This window comes from Condylura cristata, unplaced genomic scaffold (assembly GCF_000260355.1).
Source record: "Condylura cristata isolate star-nosed mole 26May11 unplaced genomic scaffold, ConCri1.0 scaffold00016, whole genome shotgun sequence".
Lineage (NCBI taxonomy): Eukaryota > Metazoa > Chordata > Mammalia > Eulipotyphla > Talpidae > Condylura > Condylura cristata.
In genome coordinates, this window is record NW_004567117.1 from 15,087,142 (window position 1) to 15,104,918 (window position 17,777).

Here is a 17,777-nt window from a genome sequence, read left to right on the forward strand (position 1 = left end):
AGACAGAGAGATTCAGGTTTTAAAGCCAAAAAGAAAATTGAAACTTACTACTGATTCTTGAACAAGTCTACAAAAACAAACTTTTAAGTCAGAACTTTAAAATTATCACCAGCGAGTGCTAATTTTTATGGCTTTTTTTATAACTGGAGTGACCAGATACTAACCCACGGTCCTCGAGGTGCTGAGCTGGAGCGTGACTTGGAACTTCCGGGCCGCTGGTAAGTCACGTGGGCCAGCACGTTTAGGCAGCAAACTCAGGCGCTTGCGCACGCATTTCCGGGTAGCACGCACTGACCATAGACGCCCCTCGGCTGCGATTGCCTCAGAAACCTAGCGTGTGTCGTTGTAAGCCCTGTGCGATGGCTTCTAGGTATGACCGGGCGATCACTGTCTTCTCCCCAGATGGACACCTTTTCCAAGTGGAATATGCCCAGGAAGCAGTGAAGAAAGGCTCAACAGCTGTAAGCAGGCAACTTTTTTTTTTTTTTTTTAATCACTGCCCTACCTTATGTACAGTGTCGAGCCTTAGTTACTTACCAGGCCAACATCAAGTTGTAGGATGTCAGGACGTTCTCCCACTTGTGAAAAATGTGACATCCCTTTTGCTGAGGAAGTTGCAGTTTCTGAGATTTGGGCTGAAACTGACGGTGAAAATGGGTAGATGTCATAGCTTTTCTTGTATAATTACGGATGTCGAATGATACATACACAAACAAAATGTGTGTGGAGGTGGGTGTAATATTAATTTTGTGCAGGGAAAAAAGGGAAGAAACGTCTCCGAGCCTTTAACAGCCTACCGAAAGGCTCACGACCCATTTCCTCTGGAACGTCTGTCTAGTTGAAAAAGTAGTAATTCCTTCATGTAAGGAGTGGTTTAATGAAACACAGTAAAAATTGTTAATGCCTGCCCCAGAAATAGGGGCTAAATCAACGAGAAATTAAATCCTTGTTGGTCAGGAAACAAGTTAAAAACCCTGAATCACTTAGGACTGTGCGAAGAGTCCTAAAATTTGCACCTGCCTTCTTGGCAGCCTTTTAAAGGCTCTTAGTTCCAAAAATCACCACTTTTTAAATTTGTCTTTAAAAATGATACTGGGGCCCTCCCTGGTGGCGCAGCGGGTTAAAGCATTGCACTGAGAATCTAAAGCCGCTTCCGCATGAGTTGGATTCCCGCCTGCCCCGGAGGTGACCACATGGTGTGGCAGACCTCTCCTGACCCGCCCGCTGCACCCTTCAGCAGTGTACTTCGTCAGTCAGCCTGTTCTGTTCCCCACTCTGTCTCTGGTGAAGCCTCTCGCTGCCCCTGAGCCTCTGGCCTGTACCCCAGTTCTGTATGCACAAGTAAATAAATCTTAAAAAAAAATGATACTGGAATTCTTTTAGATGTTAAACCTTGCTTTAAGTTTACATAGCCACATTTCTGCAAAATTTTTAAATATTAAGGGTAACAGACTCCTGCCAAGTTCTAATTATATTTAATAATCTCAGTGATTTATAAAAATTTAAAAGAACAAATGGACCCTGGTAACCAATGATCTGTTACCCTAACTCTTCCAAGTCCTAGCCTTTGAATACAAGAAGTTCCAATGAGCATGTTTCTTGTGTATTCTGGAAATTGAGCCTTTAACTATGAGACTACACCAGGCATTTGTAAGACTAGCAGAGTCTGTTTTTCTCACTTTCCATACCAACTTCGTTATGGAAGGAAATCATTCACTTTTATTATAAATCTAGCAAATGTAAATAAAGTGTTAAAAAAAAACACTAGAAGGAATCTTATCATTTAAAACTATTTTTCTATTTAATTGGGCCCACTAGTTTTGATTCTGTTTTGTAAGTAATTTTTTTAGAATTGTAAATTTAAGAAAAGCCTGATGTAACTTAAACCAAAAGGGTATCATTTTGATAAAAACAAAAGTTATATAATCCCCAGCATAGCATGAAGCATATGGTTAGAAAATAATGCCCACATTTTAGAGCCTAAAATAAAGGGAGTAATGGCAGAAGACTGGGGTGTAATAAGAAACCACATTGGCTCATTTTAAATGTTTTAAGGATGCTATAGAACTGATTGATAGTTCCTTTGTAATGAGCTGTAAAAGGGTAAGGATATAAAAATACCTATGGTGGGCATTTTTAAAGATACATTGGAAGGATGAGACAATTTTGTCTCAGGATTCTGAAATTATAATTTGCATCTTTGTATGGAGTTATTGGTTGTGTTTCCTTGTGGGTGCTATGATGCTCTGACCTGAGTGTTTATAGTCATTTGTTTATTAAAATTTTACAAATACTGTCTGTAGATGAGAGTTGATATAATTACTTATAAATAAACCAAGGTTGGTCATTTCTGATCAGTATATGATATATAGTAATACAAAAAAATCATATGGCTCATGGAAGCTTTGTATTCTACTTCCTTGTTGGTGATTATCTTGCAGAATGAAATGAGGACGAGACCTGTTTTCTTTTTAATTTAGTTCCTTTTCCTGTAAATGAAAAATATTTTGAGTAATATTTTGGGGAAGTAACTACCTCTCTTCTTAGGAAAAAATAATTAATACTTTACAGTATTCCCATGAAAAAGATAAGATTGATTATTAGTCTTTGTTCTCTTCCTTCCCTGACCACAAACTATTATTATTAGCCCTGTATTTATTACCTTATCAAATCTCACCTCTATGTTCTAGCCATCAGTCTTCCATAATCCTATCCATTCTCTTTAATTAAGGAATCAGCTTCATGGTTTCTCTCACATAAACTCTCTTCCCTGTTGCCAAGAAAGAAAGGAGAAAACATTCTTCTGCCACTCTCCATTTCACTTATCATCATAAGAATCTCCATACATTTCTCCTCCTTCCTAAAGTCTTCTCTGATCCCCTCTAGTCATTAAGAATCTTATCCTTCTGAGTGTCTAAGCTGTACCATAGAACATTGTACAATATTTACTATTTGGTCTCATATTCTTTTGAATTTTAGGTACATTTTATAATCTTCTCATACCAACTAGCTAGTAAGATCTTTAGGAATCTACATGATGGGGGGCTCTCCCTAGAGGTGCACCACGTTATGAGCTCTCCAAAGCCACTGCAGCACGAGTTCCATCCCAGCCAGAGAGCTGACCCACATGGTGTGTGGCAGACCTCTCCTGACCCGCCGGCTGCACCCCTCAGCAGTGTACTTTGTTAGTCTGCCTGTTCTGCTTCCCACTCTGTCTCTGGTGAAGCCTCTCACTGCCCCTGCACCTCTGGCCTGTACCCCAGCTCTGTATACATAAATAAATAAATCTTTAAAAAAAAATCTACATTATGTAATTCCTTTTGTGTTTCTACTACATGATGTACAGTGGAGGGACTAGGAAGGAAGTAAAATAACATGTGGGTGATACTTACTTTGTACCAGATATTTTATGTACATTATCTGATGTTAAATACAATATTTAATCCCTTTTTTTATATGTGGAAACTATGATTCAAAAACTTTCATAGCTTGCTGAAAGTGCCCAATCAGACAGTGATGGAGCTTATGGTGACACTTAAACTTTTCTGGTTCCAAAGACTCAGCTTTTTGCATTTTGTTATGAAACTCGTTATGTAAATACTTGTATATAAACTAGCTTTGCTCAGTTATTGGATGTTTAAAGATCAATATCTTTTAAATCATGCATTACAATAACTTGATTTTTAACATTGAAACTGACATATGATTTTTTTTAATGAATTGCCAGGTTGGAATTCGAGGTACTGATATTGTAGTGCTTGGTGTAGAAAAAAAATCTGTTGCCAAGCTTCAAGATGAAAGAACTGTGAGGAAAATTTGTGCCCTTGACGACCATGTCTGCATGGCTTTTGCAGGTACTTTTGGAACTACAGATTATCTTAGTGTAATAGGGTGATAATACATGGGCCCCCCTATAGCTGTTGTGCTACATCCTATACAACATAGAATTATACTCTATTTTTTATTAAGCACAAAAAATCATGCCCTATCTTTTCTGGAAAACCACAGCTACTAGAATTTCTGATAATGAGCTTTGATAAGACATAAATGTTAAAAGATATATATAATAGTATCTCAATGATAACGTCAGGCAACTTTTTATTTTTAAATAATTGTAGTTACTCAAGTGGTGGAAAAACACAGGAAAGTCCTCTTTATCTTTTACCCAGGTTTCCCCTAGTGGTAACATCTTCAAAAACCAATAAATTGAAAGTGTTACATGCTCACAGAGTGTTCACCAGTTTTACAGGCACTTAGCTGTATGTGTGTACCTGCTTGTGTCTATGGGTGTAGTATTGGAGTTATCACTTGCGAGTCATGTAGCCATTATTACCACAGTTAGGATTCACAATTCTTCCATTGCCATGAAGTATCTTCATGATAGCCCTCCTTCTGTCTCTAACTTCTAGTAACCATAATGTCCTCTCCCTCTCCATAATTTTGTCATTTGAGTATTTTCTATGGATAGAATTTATGATAATTAAATGTTACATTTTGGTTTTTCTCATCAGTACAATTCCTTTTGCAGTTATCCAAGTTACTGCATATAATAATAGTCTGTTGCTTTTTATTGCTGAGTAGTATTCTAATATAGTTTTAACATACTTCGTCAACAATACACCCACTAATGGTCATTTGAATTATTTCCAAGTTTTCCATATTATAAAAGCTGTGATGAACATTGATGTACAGGCTTTTATGTGAACATAATTTTCATTTTTCAAGGGTAAATGTTCAAGTGTATTAGGTTGTATGGTAATGGAAACTTAAGTTTTATTTTTAAAAATGGCCAAATTGTTTTCCAGAGTGACTGTAGTATTTTAAATATTATCCCAATGCTCCCCTCGGCAGTGTACTTTGTCAATCTGCCTGTTCTGCTTCCCACTCTGTCTCTGGTGAATCCTCTCACTGCCCCTGCACCTCTGGCCTGTACCCCAGTTCTGTATGCATAAATTAATAAAATCTTTAAAAAAACCTATATATGTTCTACTCACTCACTAATCATTAGGGAAATGAAAATCAAAACCCTAATGAAATACCTTTTTACACCTCTTAGGATGGCAGTTAACTAAACAAACAGGAAATATCTAAGAATGTGAAGAAATGTGAAGGCTTAGGTCCTCTAGATATAAATTCACTATTGAAAGCAATAGGGAAATTTCTTGAAAGATTAAACAGAGAAATACCATATGATTCAGCAATTTTACTTCTGTATATATACTCCAAAAGAATTGGAAGAACTCAGATATTTGTGCCCCATGTTTATGCATTATTCACAATGGTCAAAAAGCAAGCTAATAGAGGAATGGCACAACACAACTTGTGTATATACACAGCGGAATATTGTATGTTAAAAAAGGAGGAAATTCTGACACATATTACCACATGAATGAACTTTGAAGACAATAGGCAAGTGAATTAAGTAGTTCAACTACTGTATGATTCCACATGAAATACCCAGAGTTTTCATAGTAATCCAGTTTATAGAGACAGAAAGTAGAATGGTAGTTGTGGAAGGGGAGACAGAAAGTTATTGTTTAATAAGTTCACTTTCAATTGGGGAAGATAAAAGGTCCTAGAAATTGTGTATAGGACATAATGTATATGTACTTCCTTACATTGAACTATATATTTAAACCCTCCAAGCATTATGTTATGTATATTTTGCTACAATAAAATAAATTTGTAAAGGAATCATCTTAATATGATAGGGAATGCTTTAGCTTCTGACACACATACCCTTCTGACTTCAACATAAAAATAATATGTTTATAACTTTGTAACAGTAAAATAAGCATTTACTAATATTCTCCTCCATTATTAATTTATTTTATAATTGGAACATACCTAAAATGTCTGGGGGAGCTGGTAAAATAAGTCATGTTCTATCTATGCAGTTGCTTGAAAGTACAGATTCTGGAACCATCACAATGGGGCTGTAAGCCATACTGCATTGTCCACTATGCCTATATTGTGGGCAAGGAACTTTGTGGCTCTTTGCCTCACTTTAGTCATCTGTGACATGGGGTTAATGATATTATCTAACATAAATTGATTTGTTTACAATAATTAAGTGAGTTACTACATAAAAGATTTGGAACTAATGTTTGGCATATGTGTGTTTAACAAATGTTACTATTAGTATTGCCAGTACTGTTAGTGCTGCCACCATATTATTGTCATAACTATTTCCTAGTAGCAGTTTAAAAAGGAGGTCATGGAATCTGTATGTTGACATTGGAGAGGATTTGCAACATATATTTAGGATAATATGTTAAGAAGAATATATATAATACAGTCCTATTTATAAATTGTGAATTGTATGATAGTTTATTCCCTCTTTTGAAATATTTTACACTTAGCACATACCAGAAATATTACAGTACCATTTGTAAAATGTTATATTTTGTTGTTACTATGCTTACATTATGCTTTTAATATGGAAAACAATCCTTGGGGAAAATTTTAAAAACTGAAAAAATTATTTCATGTAGCATGAGTCATTCCACTTAATAAAAATTTGACATTGTGATAGTATCTTCAAGGTAAAGTTGTGGTATAATTATAAAATCTCTGTTTTCTTCTCTAGATTATTTATTTATAAATATAATGAAATTGCAGTTTTCACTATTATCTTTTTTAAAAAAAAAGATTTATTTATTTGCGCATACAGAACTGGGGTACAGGCCAGAGGCTCAGGGGCGGCAAGAGGCTTCATCAGAGTCCAGAGTTGGGAGCAGAACACGCAGATGAGGGGAGCACGGGCAGGTCAGGAGAGGTCTGCCACACCATGTGGTCCCCTCCAGGGCAGGCGGGAATTGAACTCATGTGGAAGTGGCTTTAGCTTCTTAGTGCTGTGCTTTAACCCGCTGCACCACCAGGGAGGGTCCTCACTATTATCTTTAAAGATAAATTGTTCTTTTTCCTATTTAGTGTTGATTAGTATAATTGCTACTTCTTATCTTTAAAAATAAGCATATATACACGATGTGGTTAGATAAACTTACACTTTTTCCCCTAAAATAATTTATATTATTGCATTGTAAGTATGGTATATTTCTGTTTCTGTAGATCAAGATCATTTATTTAGTAATGCAGGAACACTGGAAATCTCCTTTCTAATCAACTTTTCTAATTGAATGAAGCCTTTAATCAATAGGATAGGCTAAATCAATCTTTTTCCATTTCTTCCTCTCAAAAAACATTCCCAGAGATCAATTTCTCTTTCTGTAACTGAGTATCTTAGAGATACCTTACCCATCCCTAACAGTGGCAAAATCTGACAGTTTATTCATTGTTGACTATTATGGACTATTTTTGAGAGACTAACATTTCTTTCAGATTTGTAGAAACATAATTTGAAACAGTGTTGGAGGAGAACAAGAGTTTGTGACTGTAATGGGTTGATGGTTATATGAAAAACAGGTATTTCAAAGGTTTTGTAAACAAACTTTTTAGATAGTATAGTATTGAGAGTGGACAAAGAAATAGAGTGACCATGGAGCGGTCAAATGCCAAAGGAATCTTCAGTAGCAATGTTAGCAACCTTTGCATCTGTTTAAATTTTTGGTTAGTTTGTCATATTTGATTAGAAATGTAATATTTCCTTATAAAAGTATTGAGAATGCACAGAATGAATGGCATGATATTTTGATATGGCAAAAGCAAGACCAAGTGTTGTCTCCATTCTTGATATGCAAATCTTTAATCATAGACAAAAGCTGAAAAGTAATGTAACAACTACAGTGGATGAACTTTGAATTCAATGGATACATGTTTGACAATGAATATTCATTGCTTTCATAAGAAATCTAATTACATGACTCAGGTATATTGGTTTTGAAATCAGGATGATCCATCAACTATTGAATAGTCAGCCCATGGACATCTTCTCTCCAAGAGTTTTTTAAAAATACTGCAGAGATTTACAATATATATTTGATAAACCTAATAATCAGCCCAGCTTCTGTGAATTCAACCTTTTTGTTTTTTGGGAAACAGTTTACTTACATTGGTATATAGCCATTATTCTTAAAGCCATTTTCTTTTAAAAGTAAATAAAAATGCATCAAATTAAGTTTGGAGTAGTAGAATGTTGAACTGATATTCCACATATGCCTTATAGTGGACATATCATGGAAAAGGATGTTATAAGAAAGATTTCATGATGGTTAACATCCTTTCAGCAAGGAAAAAGCTACCCTTTTTTGCTCTGTATGAATTTCTTTCTCAGGACTGACTGCTGATGCTAGAGTAGTAATAAACAGAGCCCGTGTGGAGTGCCAGAGTCATAAACTTACAGTTGAGGACCCAGTCACTGTAGAATATATAACTCGCTTCATAGCAACCTTAAAGCAGGTAAGTTCAAATCCTAACAGATATATCCAAGTTTTCTCCTTTTTCCTATTATGAAAATACTATATTTCTCCCATCATTTCATCTACTAAATCTGTTAGATTCTTTGTATTTGCTCACATTTCATACTCACACTCTTGTGGAATAATTGACTTGTTTACTATTATAGAAATTGCTATCAATATCAGATGTGGAAATTATGTTAACATTTTAAAGAATAGTAAATCTGAACTTTTTTTTAAGATTTATTTATTTATGCTTACAGAACTGGGGTACAGGCCAGAGATGTGATGGGTGAGAGGATTCACCAGAGACAGAGTGGGGAGCAGAATAGGCAGATGTACTGAAATACACTGCTGAGGGGAGCAGCGGGCAGGTCATGTTGCGCCATCAGAGAGAACGTTTAAGGGGCTCTCTACACTCCTGGAGAAGTAGTAATAGGGACCATTTATTCAAGTTTACTGAAGAGGTACCCACAATTCTTCCACATGCAAATCTAACACAGTGCTTATTAGATATGACCACAAATTCATGTGTAGCTAGACAATTTGACAGTAAGTTAATTATAATGTATTCGGGTATTCTTTTCATTTATCATTTTATGTTTTCCTTATGTCAACATAGTCTTAACATTTATTCTAATTATATAATGCTGTTCCTACTAGCTATCTAGTAATATTTAGGTTGTTTCAGTTTCTTTCATTTTCTCATTACCTCTGTCAATTTGCTATTTTAATAGCATTACTCTATCTTTGTCACAACTTTTCTTTTTTTTTTTGAGTTATACTGTTAAATTAATTTTCAGTATGGGATTACTAGAATAGAAATTGTAATTGGTTTTAAGACTCTTGTTATATGTAGCTAAATTGCTTTCTAAAAAGATTGTACCGATTTGTGCAACCAGCAATGCATAATTGTATCCCTGAAGGATCATCAGTATAGGGTTTTTCATGTTTCTTTTATTTTGCAAATAAGTATAACATAGTGCTACAATAGCTGTTTTAATTTATATTTTATAGTTAGTGGTGTGGTTGATTAATTTCCACATGGTTTGCTGTTTTCATCTCTTCTTGTGTAAACTATGTTTCCTTTGCACATTAGTGCTTAAGAATGTGTCCACAAGAACCAGAATTGGGGGTTTTGAATCTTGGCTTTGGTGGTTCCTCATTAATGCCTTGGGAAAACTGTTGAGACTTTTGCCTCAATTTTCTTATTTATACTTGGCATTTAAATAATACCTCTTAGTGTTGAGTTGCGTAAGGATTAAATGAGTTCATATATTTAAAACATTTAAATTATTTTCTTGCATAGACAATTTTTTCTATTATAATAAATTTATTTATTTAAAAAAATTTTAAAGTATATTCATGACATCATCCTTCATTTTTGTACAATGTATGATTTCCCTGTGAAATCCCCACCACCAATTCACCTGTGCACTATCACCATAGTATCTTGTGCCCTTCCCACTCTTGTCCTCATCCTTTTCCCTCCTTCTCCCTACAGAATGTCTCTGATCTGTAGTTGCCTGATGATTTTGATTTTTACTTTATTATAATTATTATTTTTTTCCTATTCCTTCTTTGTTTTCTCTACATTCTTCCTATAAGTAAGACCACACTCTGTAGTTTTCTTTCTGGCTTATTTCACTGAGCATAATCCCTTCCAGCCCCATTCATGTTGCTGCAAAAGGCAGGAGTTTATCCTTTTTGGTTGCTGAGTGATATTCCACTGTATAAGTAAACCACCTCTTCTTGATCCAGTCATCTATTTTGGGGCATCTGGATTGTTTCCATAGCTTACCTATTGTAAATGAGATAGTATCTTACACCAGTGAGAATGGCACATATTTGTTGTTGCTGGTTTTTTTTAAATATGTGCCATTCTCACTGGTGTAAGATAGTATCTCATTGTGGTTTTTATTTGCATTTCTTTGATTACAAGTGATGTTGAACATTTTTTTCATATGCCTGTTAGCCATTTGCATTTCTTCTTTGGAAAAGTATCTTTTTAGCTCTTAGGTCTTCTGCCCATTTTTGACTGGCTTGTTTGTTGAACTTCATTAGCTCTCTGTAGAAGTTTGTGATCAGTCCCTTATGGTTAGTATTGTGTGCAAAATTTTTCTCCCAGTCAGTGGGGTTTTGTTTTGGCTAATGTCTCTTTTGCTGTACAGAAGCTCTTTCATTTGATGTAATCTCAATGTTTATCTTTCCCTTCATTTTCTTTGCTGTAGGTGATGTTTCTTTAAAGATATTACTTATACGTATGTCATGTAGTGTTTTACCTGTATTTTCTTCTGTATGTTTTATGGTTTCTGGTCTTATGTCTAATTCTTTAATCCATTTTGAGTTGTTTTGTGCATAATGTGAGTCAGTAGTCTAGCTTCATTCTTTTGCATGTAGCAGTCTGATTTTCCCAGCACCATTTATTGAACCATTTGATTGCATATTCTTTGCACCTGTGTCAATGATTAGTTGTTCATAAGTCTGTGGGTTAATTTCTGGGCTTTCTACGCTCTTCCACTGATCTGTGTCTGTTTTTGTTCCAGTACCATCTTTCATGAACTATGCTACCATTTGCCCATGTAGAGATTTTTTTTTTTAGACTTCATATTCTAGATGGTAAAGTTTTAAGTACTTATTTATAAGATGTTCCCTATTTTGTTTTTAAAAGTTTAATTCTTGTTGGAAGAGTGACAAAAACATTCTATTGTTCTACTTTTCTTTTATATTTGCTTTGATTTCCCCAGTAGTTAAAAAGGTACCCACCAACTGTGCATTTTAGATTTCCTTCTAGAAACATAAAAGCTATGTATAGAACATTTATAGTAGTATATATTGAAAATCTGTAGCAGTGGGGTTGCTAGTAGGAGGAGCCTGGAGCTGGGACAGAAGGTGCACTTTATGTAAACTTTGTGTACTTTTGAGTTACATTACCTCTGCACATGTATTACTTTTTCATTAAAAAAAAAAAAGACAAATCAAGTAGATAAAGAAAAAGAACCTCTCTGCCAAGGCATATTTGTAAGGCATCTACTTCCTACCTTGGTAGGAACAACATTAGGAAATACAGAGTGAATTAAGGCATAGCCCTATTCTTTAGAAGTTATGTTTGCAGCTTAATTACTTGCATTCAAAATTTGAAGTGATGTATAAAAATACATATGATAAGTTTTACGAATAAAAAATAGATATAACACGTGGACAAATTCAATAAGGAAACCAGTATTAAGCTATTTCAAGTCACAGCATTTTCCATGTAATCCTGAGCTTTCTGTCAAGTCTGCCTCTTCGCACAATTTCTAGGGGCACTTGTCTTAGAATTCTACTCCCTGGAGTACAAATCCAGAAGTTCCTGGCACTAAAGTAAAAAGAAGCGTAATTGGTTCTAGTGCCCCATTGTCTAAGAGGAAGAAGCAAAGCCTGCTTTCTTTCTTTCTTTTGGAAAAGAAACAAAGGTTGCCTTGTTTTGGTACTGAAAGAAATGTCTTAGTTGGGTTTTTATGTAGAGACAACTTAGTATATAGTCCAAAGGATATACTTGATAATAGTATCACGAACGAATGTGTGATAATGATAGTTACAATTTTAGTGTCTTCAAAGTAAACCAAGGTCTTGCTTTCAAAGTACAGCTGATTAAAATCAGTTTTAGGGCCTCCCTGGTGGCGCAGCAGGAAGCTGCTTCACAGCACTATGAAGTTATTGCAGCCACAGCAGCAAGAGTTCAATCCCTAGCCAGGAAGGTGACCCACATGGAGTGGCAGACCTCTCCTGACCCACCCCTGCCCCCTCAGCATTGCATTTCAGTACATCTGCCTATTCTGCTAATCTGTCTCTGGTGAATTTTCTCACCCCCACACCTCTGACCTGTACCCCAATTCTGTATGCATAAATAAATATATCTTTTTAAAATACAAAATCAGCTTTACTAGGAAGCAAAATGTTGTGACATATACAGTTCTCTGCTATATTAAAAAGATACAAAGAATCTATAATGACAAGAACACTTTATTTACTAATGGAATTTATTATTTGGTAGGAAATAACATTATCCTTTATATGACCTCAAACAGAAAGTAGTTATGACAACATTTTATTTTTCAGAAATATACTCAGAGCAATGGACGAAGACCTTTTGGTATTTCTGCCTTAATTGTGGGTTTTGATGATGATGGTATCCCAAGATTATATCAGACTGATCCCTCTGGTACTTACCATGCTTGGAAGGTGAATCATAAATTTAATATATTTTAGAACTTGAGTTAATAGTACTTATTGAAAATTCTTTTTCACTATCAGAAAAATGCTTTTTCACCATCAGAACACGACCAAAAAACTAGATTGTATTTAAATATTTATAATGGTACAAATTTCATGTAACCCTTTAATTAATCAGAAACCATAATAGTTTCCAATAGACAGGGAATCACAGAGTCTTCCTGACTTTTGAAAAGATGTGACAAACCTAAGTGCCTAAAAATGGCTAAGAGTAATATCCAGTTCCTGTTCATTGTTCTTTCATCCAAATTAGTGTTGCATCATATAAATGCTTGCTTTCAGTAGAAATACTTTCTGCTTTTAATAAAGAATCTAATGAGCACTTAAAATCCCAACTGAAATATTTAATATGTCCTAATCTAGAAGAGTCAGAGTACTCCAAGCTATAAATCTATACTTAAGGTAGGTAAGTTGCAATTATCCCCTCATAATTCCTGGAATATAGTTTATCTTCTTAATAAGTTCTTATTCTTGTTCTGGTACCTAATTATTAACTTTATTTAATGGGGCATTCAAACTAAAATAAAAGTATAAGGTGTAGGGAAACCAGTGACAGCTTTTAAAAGTGAATTTTTGTATAGCCTCATATGTGACAGTAAGACTACACTATATAATTTGACATAAGTGATTTTTTATTAAAAAAATTAAATACCCATACATTAAATTATTTCATGGAACATTTGTTTACTATTATTAAGAATCAAATAAACTGGTGGGAAAATATTGCCAAGGTCTTTATGCCTGTACTGAGCTACCTATACTCATAGGATTTTTTTTTTAATAAGTCAGTTGAACAGGCCAGTAAAACTGTGTTTATATTCTTGCCACAAAGATCAGAACACTGTGTCAGCTACACATTTTCTTTGAAACCACCTGGATATTCTAATTGGTAATCAGAAGCTATGATTATGTGCATCATATGGATATTTTTTCTGCCAATTAAAAATCTTTTGTATGCCATAGGTTTTTTGTGATGTGCAAATCTATGCCCAAAGCAAAACAAGTTATTTGCATTCAATTTTTCTCTAGATATTTTGAAGTCTGCCATCTTCTGTTTTCATTTATCATTGCATCATCATTCTTCATTTTGGTATCCTCACATAATGGTTTCAAAGTTTACATTACTTTCCATCCTAATTTAGTTGTTTTATTTTAATGTCAATGGTTAGGAAATTTGTGGAATTCTTATATTTGGGGGAATTTTACTGATTTTCTGGAGTTGAGTCGGTACCATGCTATTGTGCCTTAAAAACCATGTGTTACGGGGAGAGAGGAGGTGAACATGTACACCCCATATTATTTTACCAGTTTTATATATTGCACTTTCTTGTAAGATTTTGTTGAAAGAAGTAATGCGCAACTTTTTTTTTTTTAAAGCAATTACATTAGAAATGGTTTGACTCTTTCAGTTTCACATATTTGGTAACTGAGGCAGGAGTTACTGATTTTTAAGTTTCCATTATTAGCTAATAGTAAAAATGGGATCAGAACTCAAGGTATTCTGCATATTAGTATGAGATTTTTTTCCTCTGCATTATGCTACTTTCCTTAGGGCGTATTATTCTCTGTGAGTGATAAGTATGTTCTGGTATCTGTAACATCAGAGGGTAGAATAAAACCTATGCTTATTTCTGTTTCTATTATAGGACTCAAGGCAAGAGGTCAAGGTTTTCTTTTTGTATGTCTTTTTTTTCTGACCGATATCAGTAGCCTGTTAAAATGGTACAGTGGGCAGTTGTAGACACATCTGTGGTAGTGGTTTGTTGACAGTGTTTTTCAGTACCAGGTTGTACACATACAAGATGAATGTAGGTAACATGTGGAACGGTAGGAGAAATCATTACATGAAAATAGAAATAGCTGATATCAGCACTTTGGTTTGTTGAGGTTCTTTATCTGGCACAAAACACAGACTTTTTTTGTTTAAAAATTCTGGGCCATTTGTGTTCCTGCCTAAAAAGCTTATAGAACTTTTCTATTTACTTTTTTCATTTTACTTAGAAATAATATGAGATTCCCAGAAAAATCTCTTCAGTTCTAGAATGTCTTCTCCCTGTTTCCATTGTATAGTAGCAGTAAGTTTATTTCTCCTAAAAATCATAATAAACCATGCTATCCTTACAGTAACTCCTTCTACATCTGGTAAGTCTATGGTATGAGCAGTTCAAAATGGCTAAGTAGAAGTCTTTGCCTCTAGTCCAGCAAAATTACTGTTATATTCCTTGGAAAACAATTATCTCTCCTTACCTCCCATGTAGGTATTAGGACATTTAAGCTAATAGAATTCCATAGAGATAGAGAGGGAAACCTTTACAAGTGGGCCATGCGAGGTACTAATGAGATTTAACTCTGATTCCTAGATTTGTGACTGTGGGAGAATTTAATTATTGATTCCTGCTTCAGGGCACTTATAGGGCCTTGTCGAACAGAACCTGGCCTCATAAGATATTTTCACCCAGCTGATGCTATAAATGAGCCACCAGTAGACTGGTGGCTGTCAGACTGACTACGTCAGGGTGATAGAGGACATAATTTGCTCAGTGAATCTCATGGGCATAAGCCCTTCCCTCAACTTGTCACAGACAGTTCCTTGTAGGATACCATGATAGTGAAGGACGCTTCATTAACTCCACAGGTAGTAGGCCTAATAGAAGCTTCTGTCATAGGGAAGGGAGAATTACATCCAGGGTATGTTTCTCCTCCACTGGATGTATACTGCTGTTCCTTTCATAAGAGAGTCCAGGGAAATAAGTAAGTCAGCCTGACAGGTTGCTACCTAGGTCTTTTCATATCCAGATCATTTGCACTGATGAGAAACCATTCTGAAAATTTTTTTCCTTATTTATATACTTTCACAATGCAGATGACATTTTCATTTGGAGTGGCAGATTCTTGAGTTTAATAAATTACATTAACTAAAAATTCCAACCTAGAATGATTATTGGTATTACTAATATCACTAACCAGGTTCATTTCTATAAAGTCCTAGAGGTGCACTGAAGCAGGAACCAGTAATTAACTATTGATTACTAACTGAACTCATGAGGAAGAATACTCAAAGAGGCCAGAATGAAGAAGGGGTTGAATAACAGATCAGTAAGCATGTGAATTGATAATATTGTTGCACTGAGGAATATTATAGTGCAGGATTCCCAAAGATAATTCACTATCAAAAGCTATATAATAAAGTATTTAAATTATATGCATTAATATTCAGTTTATAAATATTGAATTCTTATTGGCTATCAAATACTGTACTACATTCTAGGAATACTGAGGTAAACTCCGTAGATAAAAATTATGGCTGATATATCAGTGCTATGACAATAAAAAAGAGAACAAGGTTAGGAAAATAGAGAGCGACTAGTAGGGAAGATACAGATATGGGAAAGTGCCTTGGAAAAGATAACATTTGAACAGAGGCCTAAAGAAAATAAACAAGCCAGAGAATTATTTCTGAGGTTTCTAAACAGAGGAAATGATAAGGACAAAATCCCAAGGCAGCATTTCTGTATGTATGAGAAATATCAAGGAGACTAATTAAAAGCTAGAACCACAGATCTTTGTGGGGGCATATAACTGTACCACAGCAAGTCAAGATAGTGGTAAGGGATAAGTAACCAATAGGAGAAACCGAGATTTTACTGGCTCTGCAGGCCAGGTACAGGACTTGGATAACAAATACAGTGATACAGAAAGTCATTTGGAGGGTTTTGCAGATTAGTGTAACATGATCTGATTTGTAGTTTAACAATGTTGTGTTGAAAATCGATTGTTGGTGGGCCTTCCTAGATGGTGCAAGGGATTAAGTCTTAGCACTATGAAGCTATCAGCAGCCACTGCAGCATGAGTTCGATCCTCTGGGACTAACCCACATAGCACAGCAGACCTCTCCTGTGTAGCTCAGTCAATCTGCCTGTTCTGCCCATTTGATGTATTAATCACATGGGCAAAAGATACCTTTCCAGTGGAGAGATCTGGTGGATTCCACTGTAATCATCAAACTTAGCATCACTTGTAATGAGATAATTAACATTATGTGTCTCTGATGTCATGGAAAAGAAATGACATCACCTTTGTAATGTGCTTACCTTTTTGTTTCATTAATTTTGGGTTTTTGTTGTTTTTACATTTTTAAAAGGATACATTTACTCGGAAAAAGGGAATGTAAAGAAAGACATCTGCTTAGACATAGATGGGCAGTCTTGGGAGGATAGCTACCTGTGCTTGCCTTTGGATTTAACCTTAATCTGAACAAGCGAGAACAGACAATTACAGATTGTGGGGGCATTCTATAGGACATTTCAAATGTTCATGAGAGATGTTTGTCTAATGACATTTAATAAGTTTTATATCTAATAAAGACTTAATGTTTTGATAAGGCCTTGCTCTTAAAAAATGTAAATTTTCAGAAACAAATAAAATAGTAGACCCCAGGATTATTTTAATTTAGAACCCTTTTACTATAGACCCTCTCTCCATCTGATAGTCTTTGGAAAATGCTAACATAGAGACATATGACCTCAGGACTAAAAAGACTTTAAAAGTTGTTTAACTATCATTCTAAGAAGCATATTAGGAAATGCTATCAATATTATTTGTTGAAGGGAAGAGAGCAGGACTGAATAGAGATGTTGGGCTGTAGGCCTCTTCAGTCTCATGGGAAGCATAGGATCTGGGTGGTTTCAAAGTTGTTCCAAGTTTGGGTGAGAATACTGGACATTAATGTCCATTACACACATACACCACATCTGAAACTATGTGACCTTAGGTGAGGCAACTCTTGTTAATTCGTAAGGAAAGTTAAAAACTGAGGGCTATTAGTCATTGTCACTTTCAATAACTGCTCGAATAAGGCTTTTATTTCTGGGAGGGGTTGGGGCCACACGTCATAGAATCCACTCCCAGACATTTCTCTGAAGTATTGTTTTTGGCTCTTAACAGCAGAGATGTGATGATTTAAAAAAAATAATAAAAAGATTTATTTATTTATTTTTTTTTTGCATACAGAGCTAGGGTACAGGCCAGAGGTATAGGGGCGGTGAGAGGATTCACCAGAGACAGAGTGGGGAGCAGAACAGGCCGACTGATAAGGTACACTGCTGAGGGGAGCAGCGGGCGGGTCTGCTGCGCCACGTGGGTCAC

General features: G+C 35.2%; 1 protein-coding gene across 1 annotated transcript in view; it reads left to right on the top strand.

Annotated features, from left to right (window-relative positions):
- Nucleotides 1-359: 359 nt before the first annotated feature.
- The window catches only part of PSMA8 (proteasome (prosome, macropain) subunit, alpha type, 8), a 23,184-nt gene continuing 5,766 nt past the window's right edge, over nt 360-17,777 (top strand). The window contains exons 1-4 of the mRNA XM_004683989.1: nt 360-461; nt 3,728-3,854; nt 8,234-8,358; nt 12,459-12,581. Of these exons, the coding sequence (XP_004684046.1) occupies nt 360-461; nt 3,728-3,854; nt 8,234-8,358; nt 12,459-12,581 (477 nt within the window). The remainder of the gene's footprint in view (nt 462-3,727; nt 3,855-8,233; nt 8,359-12,458; nt 12,582-17,777) is intronic.